The sequence below is a fragment of the Bufo bufo genome, chromosome 5 (genome assembly GCF_905171765.1).
Source record: "Bufo bufo chromosome 5, aBufBuf1.1, whole genome shotgun sequence".
Classification (NCBI taxonomy): Eukaryota; Metazoa; Chordata; class Amphibia; order Anura; family Bufonidae; genus Bufo; species Bufo bufo.
The window spans coordinates 533,027,933-533,046,320 of record NC_053393.1 but is presented as its reverse complement, the minus strand read 5'-3'; the positions used below and the strand labels follow the sequence as shown (position 1 = coordinate 533,046,320).

Here is an 18,388-nt window from a genome sequence, read left to right as displayed (position 1 = left end):
AATAGATGGCAGATGTCGTGTAGGTACTAATTGAATTTTGCAATGTGTGTGCAGCAAAGCTGGCATCAGTGAAGTCTTTGAAGGCCACCAGGGCCCAATCACGGGACTCAACTGCCACAGCGCTGTGGGAGCCATCGACTTCTCCCATCTGTTCCTGACGTCATCCTTCGACTGGACGGTCAAGCTGTGGACCACTAAGGTAAGGGCTGCAACCAATAACTAGACTTTCATAGATTTCAAAAAATTCCCTTTTTTTTTTCGTGACACCAAAGTTCTCGATCCCTGTGCTGGACTTCAGCCAAGAGACGTGTGAAAATAATAAAGTTCGGCTTGTATCTTATTTTTATTAAAGGGTCCTTTTTTTACCTTTTTTTTAATATGGAACATGTGTCAGGGGTAATGAGAATATTGTACTACTGCAGATCACATTTCTTACATATGGCAACGTGATACCATTGACAGAGCCTTGCATGAAGATGACATCTAGTGATCTGAGGACTATTTTGTTCCGAATTCGCAGATTTTAAAATTATTTTTAAATGTGGAAACCCTAAACTTCTATGAGAGGTTACGTCCCTCTGTCCACGCAAGTGGCTTCCATTAAGTCTCCTAGGCATTTTCCATCAAGGCTCGGTACTTTGCAAGGTTCAGCTTAGAAGGTATGGGGAATTCTTGGCCTCCTGTGGGGGAATATAGTTTAGTTTTGTTGGAATGGAGCCTTGAGAATGTATAACCTTCTACTTCAGGGGTGTAACTAGAAATGCCTCCATAAAGAATGTGCCCCCCTACTTTTTGACAGTAATAACTGAAGAGCAATTGAGGAATGGATGTAATGTCCAACTGTAGACCTTCTGTACATGGAGAACCTACATTGCAGGGCAGAACTCCATCACCGGAATCCCTACCCAGAAATCATTTCTTCATCGGAGTGGACCACCACTGATAAGCCCCATATGAGCTATCATGACTTTAGGTACACTTATGTTCTGCTTCAAATTCTTGACACCATTTTTTTTCACTTATAAAAGCCATAACCTAAGGAAATCCATGGTAAGTTGCATGAAAGTAGACTTTGGTGTAGCTCACAATGGTAGTATGGCAGTTGCTGTCCTAGGTAGGTATCGTGACAGAGTTTCCCGACTTGAACATTTCAACATGCTCATAAGTAGTGATGAGCGGGAGGTGCCATATTCGATATCGCGATATTTCGCGAATATTCGATTGAATATTCGTGTTATATTCGTCGAAATCGAATATTCGTAATTATTCCATTTATCACTAATAATATGCGATTTAATTAATCGCATATTGCGATTTTTCTTTTGATAGTATAAGGCAACGTTTCTATGACTAATTGACTATGGCTAGGCTAATATGTGTATTTTACGAATATTCTTAATATTGCTCTAACTTCGTCTTTTAGAATATTCGTAATATTCTAAAAGACGAAGTTAGAGCAATATTACTAATTTTCGTAAAATACACATATAGATTGTAATTTAGCTAATATAGTGCTATAATCCTTTTTTTTTTCTCTAATTTTTTTTGCCTCTTCTGAACTTCAGTTTTGGAAAATATGTACACTATTAAAAAAATTACTTTAGCAGTATATTAGCTAAATTACAATCTATATGTGTGTTTTACGAATATTCTTAATATTGCTCTAACTTCGTCTTTTAGAATATTCGTAAAATACACATATAGATTGTAATTTAGCTAATATACTGCTAAAGTAATTTTTTTAATAGTGTACATATTTTCCAAAACTGAAGTTCAGAAGAGGCAAAAAAAATTAGAGAAAAAAAAAAGGATTATAGCACTATATTAGCTAAATTACAATCTATATGTGTATTTTACGAAAATTAGTAATATTGCTCTAACTTCGTCTTTTAGAATATTCGTAAAATACACATATAGATTGTAATTTAGCTAATATACTGCTAAAGTAATTTTTTTTATAGTGTACATATTTTCCAAAACTGAAGTTCAGAAGAGGCAAAAAAAATTTGACAAAAAAAAAAAGGATTATAGCACTATATTAGCTAAATTACAATCTATACAGGGAGTGCAGAATTATTAGGCAAGTTGTATTTTTGAGGATTAATTTTATTATTGAACAACAACCATGTTCTCAATGAACCCAAAAAACTCATTAATATCAAAGCTGAATATTTTTGGAAGTAGTTTTTAGTTTGTTTTTAGTTTTAGCTATTTTAGGGGGATATCTGTGTGTGCAGGTGACTATTACTGTGCATAATTATTAGGCAACTTAACAAAAAACAAATATATACCCATTTCAATTATTTATTTTTACCAGTGAAACCAATATAACATCTCAACATTCACAAATATACATTTCTGACATTCAAAAACAAAACAAAAACAAATCAGTGACCAATATAGCCACCTTTCTTTGCAAGGACACTCAAAAGCCTGCCATCCATGGATTCTGTCAGTGTTTTGATCTGTTCACCATCAACATTGCGTGCAGCAGCAACCACAGCCTCCCAGACACTGTTCAGAGAGGTGTACTGTTTTCCCTCCTTGTAAATCTCACATTTGATGATGGACCACAGGTTCTCAATGGGGTTCAGATCAGGTGAACAAGGAGGCCATGTCATTAGATTTTCTTCTTTTATACCCTTTCTTGCCAGCCATGCTGTGGAGTACTTGGATGCGTGTGATGGAGCATTGTCCTGCATGAAAATCATGTTTTTCTTAAAGGATGCAGACTTCTTCCTGTACCACTGCTTGAAGAAGGTGTCTTCCAGAAACTGGCAGTAGGACTGGGAGTTGAGCTTGACTCCATCCTCAACCCGAAAAGGCCCCACAAGCTCATCTTTGATGATACCAGCCCAAACCAGTACTCCACCTCCACCTTGCTGGCGTCTGAGTCGGACTAGAGCTCTCTGCCCTTTACCAATCCAGTCACGGGCCCATCCATCTGGCCCATCAAGACTCACTCTCATTTCATCAGTCCATAAAACCTTAGAAAAATCAGTCTTGAGATATTTCTTGGCCCAGTCTTGACGTTTCAGCTTGTGTGTCTTGTTCAGTGTTGGTCGTCTTTCAGCCTTTCTTACCTTGGCCATGTCTCTGAGTATTGCACACCTTGTGCTTTTGGGCACTCCAGTGATGTTGCAGCTCTGAAATATGGCCAAACTGGTGGCAAGTGGCATCTTGGCAGCTGCACGCTTGACTTTTCTCAGTTCATGGGCAGTTATTTTGCACCTTGGTTTTTCCACACGCTTCTTGCGACCCTGTTGACTATTTTGAATGAAACGCTTGATTGTTCGATGATCACGCTTCAGAAGCTTTGCAATTTTAAGAGTGCTGCATCCCTCTGCAAGATATCTCACTATTTTTGACTTTTCTGAGCCTGTCAAGTCCTTCTTTTGAACCATTTTGCCAAAGGAAAGGAAGTTGCCTAATAATTATGCACACCTAATATAGGGTGTTGATGTCATTAGACCACACCCCTTCTCATTACAGAGATGCACATCACCTTATATGCTTAATTGGTAGTAGGCTTTCGAGCCTATACAGCTTGGAGTAAGACAACATGCATAAAGAGGATGATGTGGTCAAAATACTCATTTGCCTAATAATTCTGCACGCAGTGTATGTGTATTTTACGAATATTCTTAATATTGCTCTAACTTCGTCTTTTAGAATATTCGTAATATTCTAAAAGACGAAGTTAGAGCAATATTACAAATTTTCGTAAAATACACATATAGATTGTAATTTAGCTAATATACTGCTAAAGTAATTTTTTTTATATTGTACATATTTTCCAAAACTGAAGTTCAGAAGAGGCAAAAAAAATTTGACAAAAAAAAAAAGGATTATAGCACTATATTAGCTAAATTACAATCTATGTGTATTTTACAAATATTCGTAATATTCTAAAAGACGAAGTTAGAGCAATATTACGAATATTCTAAAAGACGAAGTTAGAACAATATTACGAATATTTTAAAAGACGAAGTTAGAGCAATAATATTCCACTTTGGCATACTGCTCCCCGACAAGCGTCCCCGTCACCATGGGAACGTCTGTGGGTTAGAATATACCATCAGATCTGAGGTTTTACGATCTCAGGGAAAACTCAGATCCGATGGTATTTTCTAACCCACAGGCGTTCCCATGGTGACGGCGACGCTTGTCGGGGTGTTTGTTGTATGCTGAAGTTGATTAAATAACGATTTTGTCATGCGCTCGGGCACACGTATTAACCATTGCGATTTTTCTGTTGTAATATTCGTGAACTCGAATATTATAACCGAGATTATTGGTTTAGATTAGAATAGGACGAATATTCTAAAATTGAATATACAGCAATATATTCTTTATTTTGAATATTCCGGTCCATCTGAAAACGTGATTCCTTCCAGCTTCAATTCAGTTGCTTGTGGGCCAATGGCTCATTGACCCACAAGCAAGAAGCAGGGAGGAATCATATATTTTCAGATGAAAAAAAAAAGAAAAAAAAAAAAAGAATATTCGATTTCGCGAATATATGGAACTATATTCGAAATATTCGCGAAATCTGGAAATTGCGATATTCGAGATAAAAATTCTAAATTCGAATATTCGCGCTCAACACTACTCATAAGATCATAGAAATAAATTCAATGTTTTTCAATCTGGACTTTTTTGGGGGGTGTGGGCACTTGGCTATGGTCCTAGTTTTCTGGATCGGTTGTCTATCTCCAGCCTCTAGAATTATGCAATAGACTCTTCCAAGTCATTTCATGAATTAACCATTACAACATTGAGAAGAGTCCCATTATCTAACCTGCTCTTACAGTAAAGAACCCCTTCTATACTCATTGTGACGGTCACGTACACTACACACAGGGGGGAGGATAGTGACCACTGCGCTCCACCCTCACCCCTGGCCCTGCCTACTTGCCTAGCAAGTCCTAATGACAGGGGACAACTAGACGGCAGTCCCTGACTTAGGATACGTGCTGGGAAGACAGACAAGACAAATAACGGAACGTGAACGGACCGGGTCAATACCTAGAGAGCTACGCTGTACTAAGGAATGAGCAGAGAATAGTCAGGAAAAGCCGAGGTCAAATACCAGGAGAGAAACGAAGTACAACAGGAGTCCGCAAAGAATCGTCAGGTGGAATCTGGGGTCAGGATACCAGGAGAGATGCGCAGTACAGGAGCAGGCAAAGGATCGTCAGGGAACAGGATCAGGTAGTATTCAATAGTCCAACAAATAGCCAGGAACCTAGAATATACAGGCAACCTGTGGCCAGCAGGCTGCCTGTATTTATAGTGGGGTCTGAGGGTCATGTGACGTGGCCAGCGTCACATGACCGACAGACAGACAAGTCGAGCACCGAGTGATCAGCTTGGCGCTCAAGGCAGACCTAGGAGAAGGGAGCCTCCCAGCTAGCAAAGCCGCCCTGGGAACGAGGCCAAACACAGATCCTCGCTCCCGAAGCTAAGCAGCAGGTCTGCGGCTGAATGGAGACCGAGTGTGCCTTTGGCGCCCCGTGACACTCATACTTACCAACTTTGTATAAGCCATGCCCTTGGAATTGCCCAATCCCGCACAGAACTGCCCACTTATGGGTGGGGCTTATAGAAACCCGAGCCCAAATTTGGACGGGAACGGCTAAAATGCCAGGACTGTCTCTGAAAATTAGGGACAGTCCTTGCAAATTCGGGACTGTTGGCTACCATGTGTGCAGATGGTGAAACCATATTTCCTCTATGTCCCTTTGTTAGGCCTCACATAGATGACAAAAGTCTAGATATCTCCATGTCCATGTATTTCTATGGCTCCATACTGCACCTCTGTATGTCTCTGCTTTTACATAGGGAATCTTACAAAGGTCACCCTTTGCCCGTTATTAGTAAACATAATTCCGTTGGCTTGGCAGCAGCTGCCTGGTGCTGGTAGCTCATGTGGCTGAGTTCCATTCCGCATCAGTCATGATCATATTTTTTTTCTTTATTTGCTCATCAAGGAATTTTCTAATATTTTATGATATTTCTTAACTTGAAGTTAGAGCCGTGCTAATTTTATTTCTTGTAAAGCAAATCACTTGTCTTCTCCCATTAATCCTATTTAAACTGCCTCGTGTTCATTTCATTTCTAAATTGCAGTCACAGGGACACAATACTCATTGTACTCTCTAGACACATGTTCTAAGCTGCTGAAAGAACTTAATAGCAGTTTCAGCTTCTAGTCGACTGTTTCCGAGGAAATATCGAAATTTACAGTTCAATATTTATCCAGAAAAGGTAATTACAGTACCGCGTAACATCTCGACTTGATTTTGCATGGAAACACAAAGCGAAACGGAAGCTGATAATTCATCAGTGCCACCAAAGTCTGAAGTAATTGGAGAAGTTGTTTTTTTTGCTTTTTGTTTCTTTAAAGGGTTTTGCGGTGGAATCATTTTTTTTTCAGCAAAAAGATACAGAATGGGTTAAAATAACAATAATGAATACTCATCTGTTTCCGGTGGTGCATACCCACTGTCCTCTCCCCTTCCTTCAGCAGGCCCTGTCACTGGAGATGTTTTGCCTCTCCACGCAGAAGGCGACCTGCTTCTCGCCTCTCCCTCCTCTGCCCGAAGAGAGCGCACACTCCCTACAATTCTGCAAGAGCCAGCGAGCACCCTAATCCGCACCCGCCAATAGTTGGCCACCTTCTGGAACCTAAAGCACCTTCCCCTATGGGAGGGTGCCTGATAAATAAGTTCTACTCTACTAGTGTCCTGTGTGCAATCTCTATGTGTATCTGCTTGTGCACCAACTTCTGCTTCTTTTCCGGATTTCATCCTTTTGCTTCCTGACCTGACTTCTACTTGATCTCCATACTGACCCTATCCCTGACTATGGTTTTGCCTGATTCCAGTGTCTCTTGACACCTTTGGGTCTGGGAGGGTGCATGAGAAATAATTTCTACTCTTCTAGTGTCCTGCAAAGGTGTGCAATCTCTATGTGTATCTGCTTGTGTGCCAACTTCTGCTTCTTTTGTGGATTTCATCCTTTTGCTTCCTGACCTGACTTCTACTTGATCTCTGACCCTATCCCTGTCTATGGTTCTGCCTGATTCCAGTGTCTCTTGACACCTTTGGGTCTGGGAGGGTGCCTGAGAAATAAGTTCTACTCTTCTAGTGTCCTGCAAAGGTGTGCAATCTCTGTGTATCTGCTTGTGTGCCAACTTCTGCTTCTTTTGTGGATTTCATCCTTTTTCTTCCTGACCTGACTTCTACTTGATCTCTGACCCTATCCCTGTCTATGGTTTTGCCTGATTCCAGTGTCTCTTGACACCTTTGGGTCTGGGAGGGTGCCTGAGAAATAAGTTCTACTCTTCTAGTGTCCTGCAAAGGTGTGCAATCTCTATGTGTATCTGCTTGTGTGCCAACTTCTGCTTCTTTTGTGGATTTCATCCTTTTGCTTCCTGACCTGACTTCTACTTGATCTCTGACCCTATCCCTGTCTATGGTTTTGCCTGATTCCAGTGTCTCTTGACACCTTTGGGTCTGGGAGGGTGCCTGAGAAATAAGTTCTACTCTTCTAGTGTCCTGCAAAGGTGTGCAATCTCTATGTGTATCTGCTTGTGTGCCAACTTCTGCTTCTTTTGTGGATTTCATCCTTTTGCTTCCTGACCTGACTTCTACTTGATCTCTGACCCTATCCCTGTCTATGGTTTTGCCTGATTCCAGTGTCTCTTGACACCTTTGGGTCTGGGAGGGTGCCTGAGAAATAAGTTCTACTCTTCTAGTGTCCTGCAAAGGTGTGCAATCTCTATGTGTATCTGCTTGTGTGCCAACTTCTGCTTCTTTTGTGGATTTCATCCTTTTGCTTCCTGACCTGACTTCTACTTTATCTCTGACCCTATCCCTGTCTATGGTTTTGCCTGATTCCAGTGTCTCTTGACACCTTTGGGTCTGGAGGGTGCCTGAGAAATAAGTTCTACTCTTCTAGTGTCCTGCAAAGGTGTGCAATCTCTATGTGTATCTGCTTGTGTGCCAACTTCTGCTTCTTTTGTGGATTTCATCCTTTTGCTTCCTGACCTGACTTCTACTTGATCTCTGACCCTATCCCTGTCTATGGTTTTGCCTGATTCCAGTGTCTCTTGACACCTTTGGGTCTGGGAGGGTGCCTGAGAAATAAGTTCTACTCTTCTAGTGTCCTGCAAAGGTGTGCAATCTCTATGTGTATCTGCTTGTGTGCCAACTTCTGCTTCTTTTGTGGATTTCATCCTTTTGCTTCCTGACCTGACTTCTACTTGATCTCTGACCCTATCCCTGTCTATGGTTTTGCCTGATTCCAGTGTCTCTTGACACCTTTGGGTCTGGGAGGGTGCCTGAGAAATAAGTTCTACTCTTCTAGTGTCCTGCAAAGATGTGCAATCTCTATGTGTATCTGCTTGTGTGCCAACTTCTGCTTCTTTTGTGGATTTCATCCTTTTGCTTCCTGACCTGACTTCTACTTGATCTCTGACCCTATCCCTGTCTATGGTTATGCCTGATTTCAGTGTCTCTTGACACCTTTGGGTCTGCAGTCAACCAAACAGAAACTACTCCAGGAAATAGTGGTCTGGTGGTTCCCCTACAACGAAATCCAGATTACCCTGTATAAAGGGTAAAGGGTGAGTACCAGGGGACTGCCAGAATAACGCACTTTGGAGTAGCCCCAAGTCAAATCTGTTCGGTTGACACAATGGTTCCACACCCACTGCCTAACACAAAAGCTACTGCAGTCCCTGCAGATTTCCACTTCCTGGTGCTAGTTTCACAGCATAGCAAGCACAGCGCCGTACATGTATTGTGGCTGTGTTTGGTATTGCAGCTCAGGACTGAGCTGCACAAAGCCCATGTGACTGATGGACGTGACGTCACTGGTTGAGGAAAATCCTTCAAACAGCTGATCAGGATAGGTCCATATTCTGAAGATAGATCATCAATATTTAAGTCCTGGAAATCTCTTTAATTAATTCCTACAACAAAGCTAGCATACCCCGGTCTTTGTACTGCATAATGGTATGGCCCATAAATTAGTACAGATATGCAGAATCTATTGGCAAACCATGAACAAAATGTTGTGTCTAGTCACACTACTCTGCTGGGTCACACAAGAAATGGTGGGTCACAAGATGTTGTGGGTGGGGGGGGGGGGGGGGGGGGGGGTGTGCATGACATCAAATAGGTCCATGTTTTGCCTCTAGGTGCTTCACAGCAGGGCAGATAGGGGTGCACTGCCCATTTAACAGCAGGTCTGAGAATATTTAATATACTTAAATGTTATAAAATAACAACTTTTTACATATTTTCCATTCTCTCCTCCATGCTTTACACTGCAGCTCTGCTTTAGCAGATTGGCAGCTATGTATAAACTCTGCAGGAAGTCTGCTGACTCCAATAGGCATCTTTTGATGTCCAGAGCGAAAGAAGCTTGTTCAGTTTCCCATACAACTAACCAGTAGAGTTTCCCGTTTCCTATCATGGTCGCCGTAGCCCCCTCTCCTGTCCTATTCCTATATGTAGTAAAAGAGATTAAAACAGACTCACAGCTATTGCAAGACACGTGGAGAGCGGTCATACCTCATGCCTCATCACGCCTCATTACATCCCAGACATGACTGAGGTAAGGCATCCTGGGACCTCATGCTGAACATCACTTCCTCGAACATTTCTTCATCACTTTCCTGCGTAATCTGTGTACACTGGAGGATTATACCGGTGTGATTAATGCAGTGCGCTCGTTATAAGAGAGAATTGATGAAAACAGAATTATCGCACAATGAAGAGTCTAACAGTAGGAATTTATTACCAAGAAACTCTATCTATCCATAGAGGGCAGTATTATAGTAGTTGTATTTCCTAAACATATAGAGCAGTATTATAGTAGTTATATTCTTGTACATAGGAGCAGTATTATAGTAGTTATATTCTTGTACATAGGAGCAGTATTATAGTAGTTATATTCTTGTACATAGGAGCAGTATTATAGTAGTTATATTCTTGTACATAGGAGCAGTATTATAGTAGTTATATTCTTGTACATAGGAGCAGTATTATAGTAGTTATATTCTTGTACACAGGAGCAGTATTATAGTAGTTATATTCTTGTACATAGGAGCAGTATTATAGTAGTTATATTCTTGTACACAGGAGCAGTATTATAGTAGTTATATTCTTGTACATAGGAGCAGTATTATAGTAGTTGTATTCTTGTACATAGGAGCAGTATTATAGTAGTTATATTCTTGTACATAGGAGCAGTATTCTAGTAGTTATATTCTTGTACATAGGAGTAGTATTCTAGTAATTATATTCTTGTTTATAGGTGGCAGTATAATAGTAGTTATATTCTTGTACATAGGAGCAGTATTATAGTAGTTATATTCTTGTACATAGGAGCAGTATTATAGTAGTTATATTCTTGTACATAGGAGCAGTATTATAGTAGTTATATTCTTGTACATAGGAGCAGTATTATAGTAGTTATATTCTTGTACACAGGAGCAGTATTATAGTAGTTATATTCTTGTACATAGGAGCAGTATTATAGTAGTTATATTCTTGTACACAGGAGCAGTATTATAGTGGTTATATTCTTGTACATAGGAGCAGTATTATAGTAGTTATATTCTTGTACATAAGAGGCAGTATTATAGTGGTTATATTCTTGTACATAGGGGGCAGTATTATAGTAGTTATATTCTTGTACATAGGAGCGATATTATAGTAGTTATATTCTTGTACATAGGAGGCAGTATTATAGTAGTTATATTCTTGTACATAGGAGGCAGTATTATAGTAGTTATATTCTTGTACATAGGGGGCAGTATTATAGTAGTTATATTCTTGTACATAGGAGGCAGTATTATAGTGGTTATATTCTTGTACATAGCAGCAGTATTATAGTAGTTATATTCTTGTACATAGGAGGCAGTATTATAGTAGTTATATTCTTGTACATAGGGGGCAGTATTATAGTAGTTATATTCTTGTACATACAAGCAGTATTATAGTAGTTATACTCTTGTACATAGGAGCAGTATTATAGTAGTTATATTCTTGTACATAGCAGCAGTATTATAGTAGTTATATTCTTGTACATAGGAGCAGTATTATAGTATCTATATTCTTGTACATAGGAGCAGTATTATAGTAGTTATATTCTTGTACATAGGAGCAGTATTATAGTAGTTATATTCTTGTACATAGGAGCAGTATTATAGTAGTTATATTCTTGTACATAGGAGAAGTATTATAGTAGTTATATTCTTGTACATAGGAGCAGTATTATAGCAGTTATATTCTTGTACATAGGAGCAGTATTATAGTAGTTATATTCTTGTACATAGGAGCAGTATTATAGTAGTTATATTCCTGTACATAGGAGCAGTATTATAGTAGTTATATTCTTCTACATAGGAGCAGTATTATAGTAGTTATATTCTTCTACATAAGAGCAGTATTATAGTAGTTATATTCTTGTACACAGGAGCAGTATTATAGTAGTTATATTCTTGTACATAGGAGAAGTATTATAGTAGTTATATTCTTGTACATAGGAGCAGTATTATAGCAGTTATATTCTTGTACATAGGAGCAGTATTATAGTAGTTATATTCTTGTACATAGGAGCAGTATTATAGTAGTTATATTCCTGTACATAGGAGCAGTATTATAGTAGTTATATTCTTCTACATAGGAGCAGTATTATAGTAGTTATATTCTTCTACATAGGAGCAGTATTATAGTAGTTATATTCTTGTACATAGGAGCAGTATTATAGTAGTTATATTCTTCTACATAGGAGCAGTATTATAGTAGTTATATTCTTGTACATAGGAGCAGTATTATAGTAGTTATATTCTTGTACATAGGCGCAGTATTATAGTAGTTATATTCTTGTACATAGGAGCAGTATTATAGTAGTTATATTCTTGTACATAGGAGCAGTATTATAGTAATTATATTCTTGTACATAGGAGCAGTATTATAGTAGTTACATTCTTGTACATAAGAGCAGTATTATAGTAGTTATATTCTTGTACATAGGAGCAGTATTATAGTAGTTATATTCTTGTACATAGGAGCAGTATTATAGTAGTTATATTCTTGTACATAGGGGCAGTATTATAGTAGTTATATTCTTATACATAGAAGCAGTATTATAGTAGTTATATTCTTGTACATAGGAACAGTATTATAGTAGTTATATTCTTGTACATAGGAGCAGTATTATAGTAATTACATTCTTGTACATAGGAGCAGTATTATAGTAGTTATATTCTTGTACATAAGAGCAGTATTATAGTAGTTATATTCTTGTACATAGGAGCAGTATTATAGTAGTTATATTCTTGTACATAGGAGCAGTATTATAGTAGTTATATTCTTATACATAGGAGCAGTATAATAGTAGTTATATTCTTGTACATAGGAGCAGTATTATAGTAGTTATATTTTTGTACATAGGAGCAGTATTATAGTAGTTATATTCTTGTACATAGGAGGCAGTATTATAATAGTTATATTCTTGTACATAGGAGCAGTATTATAGTAGTTATATTCTTGTACATAGGAGGCAGTATTATAATAGTTATATTCTTGTACATAGGAGCAGTATTATAGCAGTTATATTCTTGTACATAGGAGTAGTATTATAGTAGTTATATTCTTGTACATAGGAGCAGTATTATAGTAGTTATATTCTTGTACATAGGAGCAGTATTATAGTAGTTATATTCTTGTACATAGGGGCAGTATAATAGTAGTTATATTCTTGTACACAGGAGGCAGTATTATAGTAGTTATATTCTTGTACATAGGAGCAGTATTATAGTAGTTATATTCTTGTACATAGGAGGCAGTATTATAGTAGTTATATTCTTGTACATAGGAGCAGTGTTATAGTAGTTATATTCTTGTACATAGGAGGCAGTATTATAGTAGTTATATTCTTGTACATAAGAGCAGTATTATAGTAGTTATATTCTTGTACATAGGAGCAGTATTATAGTAGTTATATTCTTGTACATAGGAGCAGTATTATAGCAGTTATATTCTTGTACATAGGAGTAGTATTATAGCAGTTATATTCTTGTACATAGGAGGCAGTATTATAGTAGTTATATTCTTGTACACAGGAGCAGTATTATAGTAGTTATATTCTTGTACATAGGAGCAGTATTATAGTAGTTATATTCTTGTACATAGGAGCAGTATTATAGTAGTTATATTCTTGTACATAGGAGGCAGTATTATAGTAGTTATATTCCTGTACATAGGAGCAGTATTATAGTAGTTATATTCTTGTACATAGGAGCAGTATTATAGTAGTTATATTCTTGTACATAGGAGCAGTATTATAGTAGTTATATTCTTGTACATCGGAGGCAGTATTATAGTAGTTATATTCTTGTACATAGGAGGCAGTATTATAGTAGTTATATTCTTGTACATAGGAGGCAGTATTATAGTAGTTATATTCTTGTGCATAGGAGCAGTATTATAGTAGTTATATTCTTGTACATAGGAGCAGTATTATAGTAGTTATATTCTTGTACATAGGAGCAGTATTATAGTAGTTATATTCTTGTACATAGGAGCAGTATTATAGTAGTTATATTCTTGTATATTGGGGGCAGTATTTATAGTAGTTGTATTCTTACAGTTCAGAATTTTTACCTGAAAAGATACCAGATTGAAGAAATTTTCCTGTACACATCATATTTCATGTTTGCAGACTGTTATGCTCATTTTGCCGTTCTGAGTTGTGTTGGAATATATTATTTTTGCATTTTTGAACCCTAATTATGCCTTAGCAATCATACAACCTGCACACCTCATAAAGAAAAGGTCCTGAGCTAACAGCCTCCTCCATTCTGTGATTTTACAATATGTGCATATTTCTTTCTTTTCCCTCTTGGAATTCTCTGGCTGGCCTAATCCAGTGCAGCATATTACTGTAGTCTGAATCAGATGTTTTTAATTTATATTACAGAAAAACCAGCATTTCATATAGTAGAAAAATGACAGACATCTGGTTTTCTCTATGGAAATCAGTAGGATTTCATCACTTAGCAGCAGGAATTGTAATTTATGTTGATAACTTTTGCCGAACCTATTAGGAGAAGGGTTTGCTATGCCGTCTACAAGGCACAGTACATAATAATGGAGACCCTGCTTATTATATAATAGGGTTCACAATAATTATGTGTGTTCTCCTTTAAAATCATTAATGCATGACTTCTTTAGCCTTCCCATCTCAGAACGCCATAACCCTTTGTGACCTTGCAAGCTGCTATATGTGGTGCCATGCTGTTGTCTATGGCAGAAACACATGGACTTACATGTTATATATGTGTACACATGCATTTATATAGAGATGTAGCAGATCTGAGTTTGTCATTTGGCAAAAATCATTATAGTTTGCTGTCTATATTATCATTGGACTGCAGGTAATCCACCTACATCTTCTTATTCCTCAGCAAAGACTTTGATGGCATGTAGCTCGGATATTTCATCAAAGTCAAATAGTTGCGCGTCCCACCTGTGGGACCCAACGTATCTCCCTTACAGATGAATGGAGAGGTGGCCGTGCATGCACAGTGCACTCTCCATTCACTTCTATGAGACTTCTGAAAATAGCCGCGTGCACTCGCTTCGCTATTTTCAGGACTCCCATAGTAGTGAATGGAGAATACCAGCGCAAGCACGGTGTGCTCTCCTTTACTTTGGGATGGGGGGGGGGGGGGTAATGGAGATAGGTGCAGGTCTCAGAGGTGGGACCTGTACCTCTCTGACTTTGATGGCATATTGCAGTGATATGTAGGGATGAGCAAACCCGAACTTGACCCCGAACCCTACTGAAGTCAATGGGGTCCTGAACTTCACTTTATTATTTTCCGTTAAAACATGGTTATATTGGAAAATAATAGCATTCTTAAGACAGAATGCAAAACAATATGGCCATTTAGGGGTTAAAAAAAAACAACTCCCCTCATCCACATCATCGCGCACATGGCAGGTCCTTTGGCAGGTTCTGTTCAGTGGAGATAGAAGAAGTTTCTGCAGCGCAATCGAGTGGATGAGGGGAGTTTTTTTTTAAAAACCCTTAAATGGCCATATTGTTTTGCATTCTGTCTGAAGAATGCTATTATTTTCCGATATAAACCATGTTAGAACGAAAAATAATAAAATCACCCGAACACCGAACCCGGACTTCAGTGAAAATCCGGGTACCAGAACTAGCAAAGTTCGGTACAAACCCAAACTATGAAGTTCGGGTTCGCTCATCCCTAGTGATATGCCATCATAGTCTGAGATGAGACAACCTCTTTGAATTAAAGGCTCTGTATACCTCTATGATTGCATTTTATTTATTTTAGGCTAAAAATAATTTTTTCTTCTGGACTTTTTTTTATTAAAAGATTTCAGCCGTTTTTGAGATACAGGGGTTAAAAATGTGCAAGTTGTCATTTTCTGTTTTCTTTGGATCTTGTCATCTGATGGCATATACAGTGCCTTGCAAAAGTATTCACCCCCCCTTGACTTTTTTAGTGTTTTGTTACAAACCGGATTCCAAAAAAGTTGGGACACTATACAAATCGTGAATAAAAACTGAATGCAATGATGTGGAGGTGCCAACTTCTAATATTTTATTCAGAATAGAACATAAATCACGGAACAAAAGTTTAAACTGAGAAAATGTACCATTTTAAGGGAAAAATATGTTGAATCAGAATTTCATGGTGTCAACAAATCCCCAAAAAGTTGGGACAAGGCCATTTTCACCACTGTGTGGCATCTCCCCTTCTTCTTACAACACTCAACAGACGTCTGGGGACCGAGGAGACCAGTTTCTCAAGTTTAGAAATAGGAATGCTCTCCCATTCTTGTCTAATACAGGCCTCTAACTGTTCAATCGTCTTGGGCCTTCTTTGTTGCACCTTCATCTTTATGATGCGCCAAATGTTCTCTATTGGTGAAAGATCTGGACTGCAGACTGGCCATTTCAGTACCCGGATCCTTCTCCTCCGCAGCCATGATGTTGTGATTGATGCAGAATGTGGTCTGGCATTATCTTGTTGAAAAATGCAGGGTCTTCCCTGAAAGAGATGACGTCTGGATGGGAGCAGATGTTGTTCTAGAACCTGAATATATTTTTCTGCATTGATGGTGCCTTTCCAGACATGCAAGCTGCCCATGCCACACGCACTCATGCAACCCCATACCATCAGAGATGCAGGCTTCTGAACTGAGCGTTGATAACAACTTGGGTTGTCCTTGTCCTCTTTGGTCCGGATGACATGGCGTCCCAGATTTCCAAAAAGAACTTCGAATCGTGACTCGTCTGACCACAGAACAGTCTTCCATTTTGCCACACTCCATTTTAAATGATCCCTGGCCCAGTGAAAACGCCTGAGCTTGTGGATCTTGCTTAGAAATGGCTTCTTCTTTCCACTGTAGAGTTTCAGCTGGCAACGGCGGATGGCACGGTGGATTGTGGTCACTGACAATGGTTTCTGGAAGTATTCCCTAGCCCATTCTGTGATTTCTTTTACAGTAGCATTCCTGTTTGTGGTGCAGTGTCGTTTAAGGGCCCGGAGATCACGAGCATCCAGTATGGTTTTACGGCCTTGACCCTTACGCACAGAGATTGTTCCAGATTCTCTGAATATTCGGATGATGTTATGCACAGTTGATGATGATAGATGCAAAGTCTTTGCAATTTTTCGCTGGGTAACATCTTTCTGATATTGCTCCACTATCTTTCTGCGCAACATTGTGGGAATTGGTGATCCTCTACCCATCTTGGCTTCTGAGAGACACTGCCACTCTGAGAAGCTCTTTTTATACCCAATCATGTTGCCAATTGACCTAATTAGTGTTAATTGGTCTTCCAGCTCTTCGTTATGCTCAAATTTACTTTTTCCAGCCTCTTATTGCTACTTGTCCCAACTTTTTGGGGATTTGTTGACACCGTGAAATATTGAATCAACGTATTTTTCCTTTAAAATGATACATTTACTCGGATTAAACGTTTGATCTGTCATCTACGTTCTATTACTAATAAAATATTGACATTTGCCATCTCCACATCATTGCATTCAGTTTTTATTCACAATTTGTTTAGTGTCCCAACTTTTTTGGAATCCGGTTTGTACATTACAGCCTTAAGTTGAATGTTTTATTAGTCTGAATTGTATGTGACGGTTCAGAACACAATAGTCTAAGTTGGAGAAGTGAAATGAGAAAAATATATAAATAAAACTATTGTTTAGAAATACAAAACAGAAAATTGTTAGGAAGCCCATAAAAAGCTCTGGTGCAAGCAGTTACCTTCAGAAGTCACATAATTAGTGAAATGAGGTCACCTGTGTGCAATCTAAGTGTCACATGATCTGTCATTACATATACACACCTTTTTTTGAAAGGCCCCAGAGGCTGCAACACCTAAGGAAGAGGCATCACTAACCAAACACTGCCATGAAGACCAAGGAACTCTCCAAACAAGTAAGGGACAATGTTGTTGAGAAGTACAAGTCAGGGTTAGGTTATAAAAAAATATCCAAATCTTTGATGATCCTCAGGAGCACCATCAAATCTATCATAACCAAATGGAAAGAACAACAGCAAACCAGCAAAGAGACGGCCGCCCACCAAAACTCACGGATCGGGCAAGGAGAGCATTAATCAGAGAGGCAGCACAGAGACCTAAGGTAACCCTGGAGGAGCTGCAGAGTTCCACAGCAGAGACTGGAGTATCTGTACATAGGACGACAATAAGCCGTACGCTCCATAGAGTTGGGCTTTATGGCAGAGTGAGCAGAAGAAAGCCATTATTTTCAGCTAAAAACAATAAGGCACGTTATGAGTTTGGGAGAAGGCCTGTGGGAGACTCCCAAAATGTATGGAGGAAGGTGCTCTGGTCTGATGAGACTAAAATTGAACTTTTCGGCCATCAAAGAAAACGCTATGTCTGGCGCAAACCCAACACATCACCCAAAGAACACCATCCCCACAGTGAGACATGGTGGTGGCAGCATCATGCTGGGGGGATGGGAAACTGGTCAGAGTGGAGGGAAATATGGATGGTGCTAAATACAGGGATATTCTTCAGCAGAACCTGTCCCACTCTGTGCGTGATCTGAGGCTTGGACGGAGGTTCACCTTCCAGCCGGACAATGACCCCAAACACACAGTACAGCAACACTTGGGTGGTTTAAGGGGAAACATGTAAATGTGTTGGAATGGCCGAGTCACAGCCCAGATCTCCATCCAATAGAAAATCTGTGGTCAGACTTAAAGATTGCTGTTCACAAGCGCCAACATCCAACGTGAAGGAGCTGGAGCAGTTCTGCAAGAAGGAATGGGCAAAAATCCCA

General features: G+C 38.9%; 1 protein-coding gene across 1 annotated transcript in view; it reads left to right on the top strand.

Moving 5' to 3' along the window:
- LOC121000660 (cytoplasmic dynein 1 intermediate chain 1) overlaps positions 1 to 18,388 on the top strand; it is a 382,322-nt gene that overhangs the window by 271,932 nt on the left and 92,002 nt on the right. Inside the window, exon 12 of the mRNA XM_040431238.1 lies at positions 55 to 199. Within this exon, the coding sequence (XP_040287172.1) occupies positions 55 to 199 (145 nt within the window). The remainder of the gene's footprint in view (positions 1 to 54; positions 200 to 18,388) is intronic.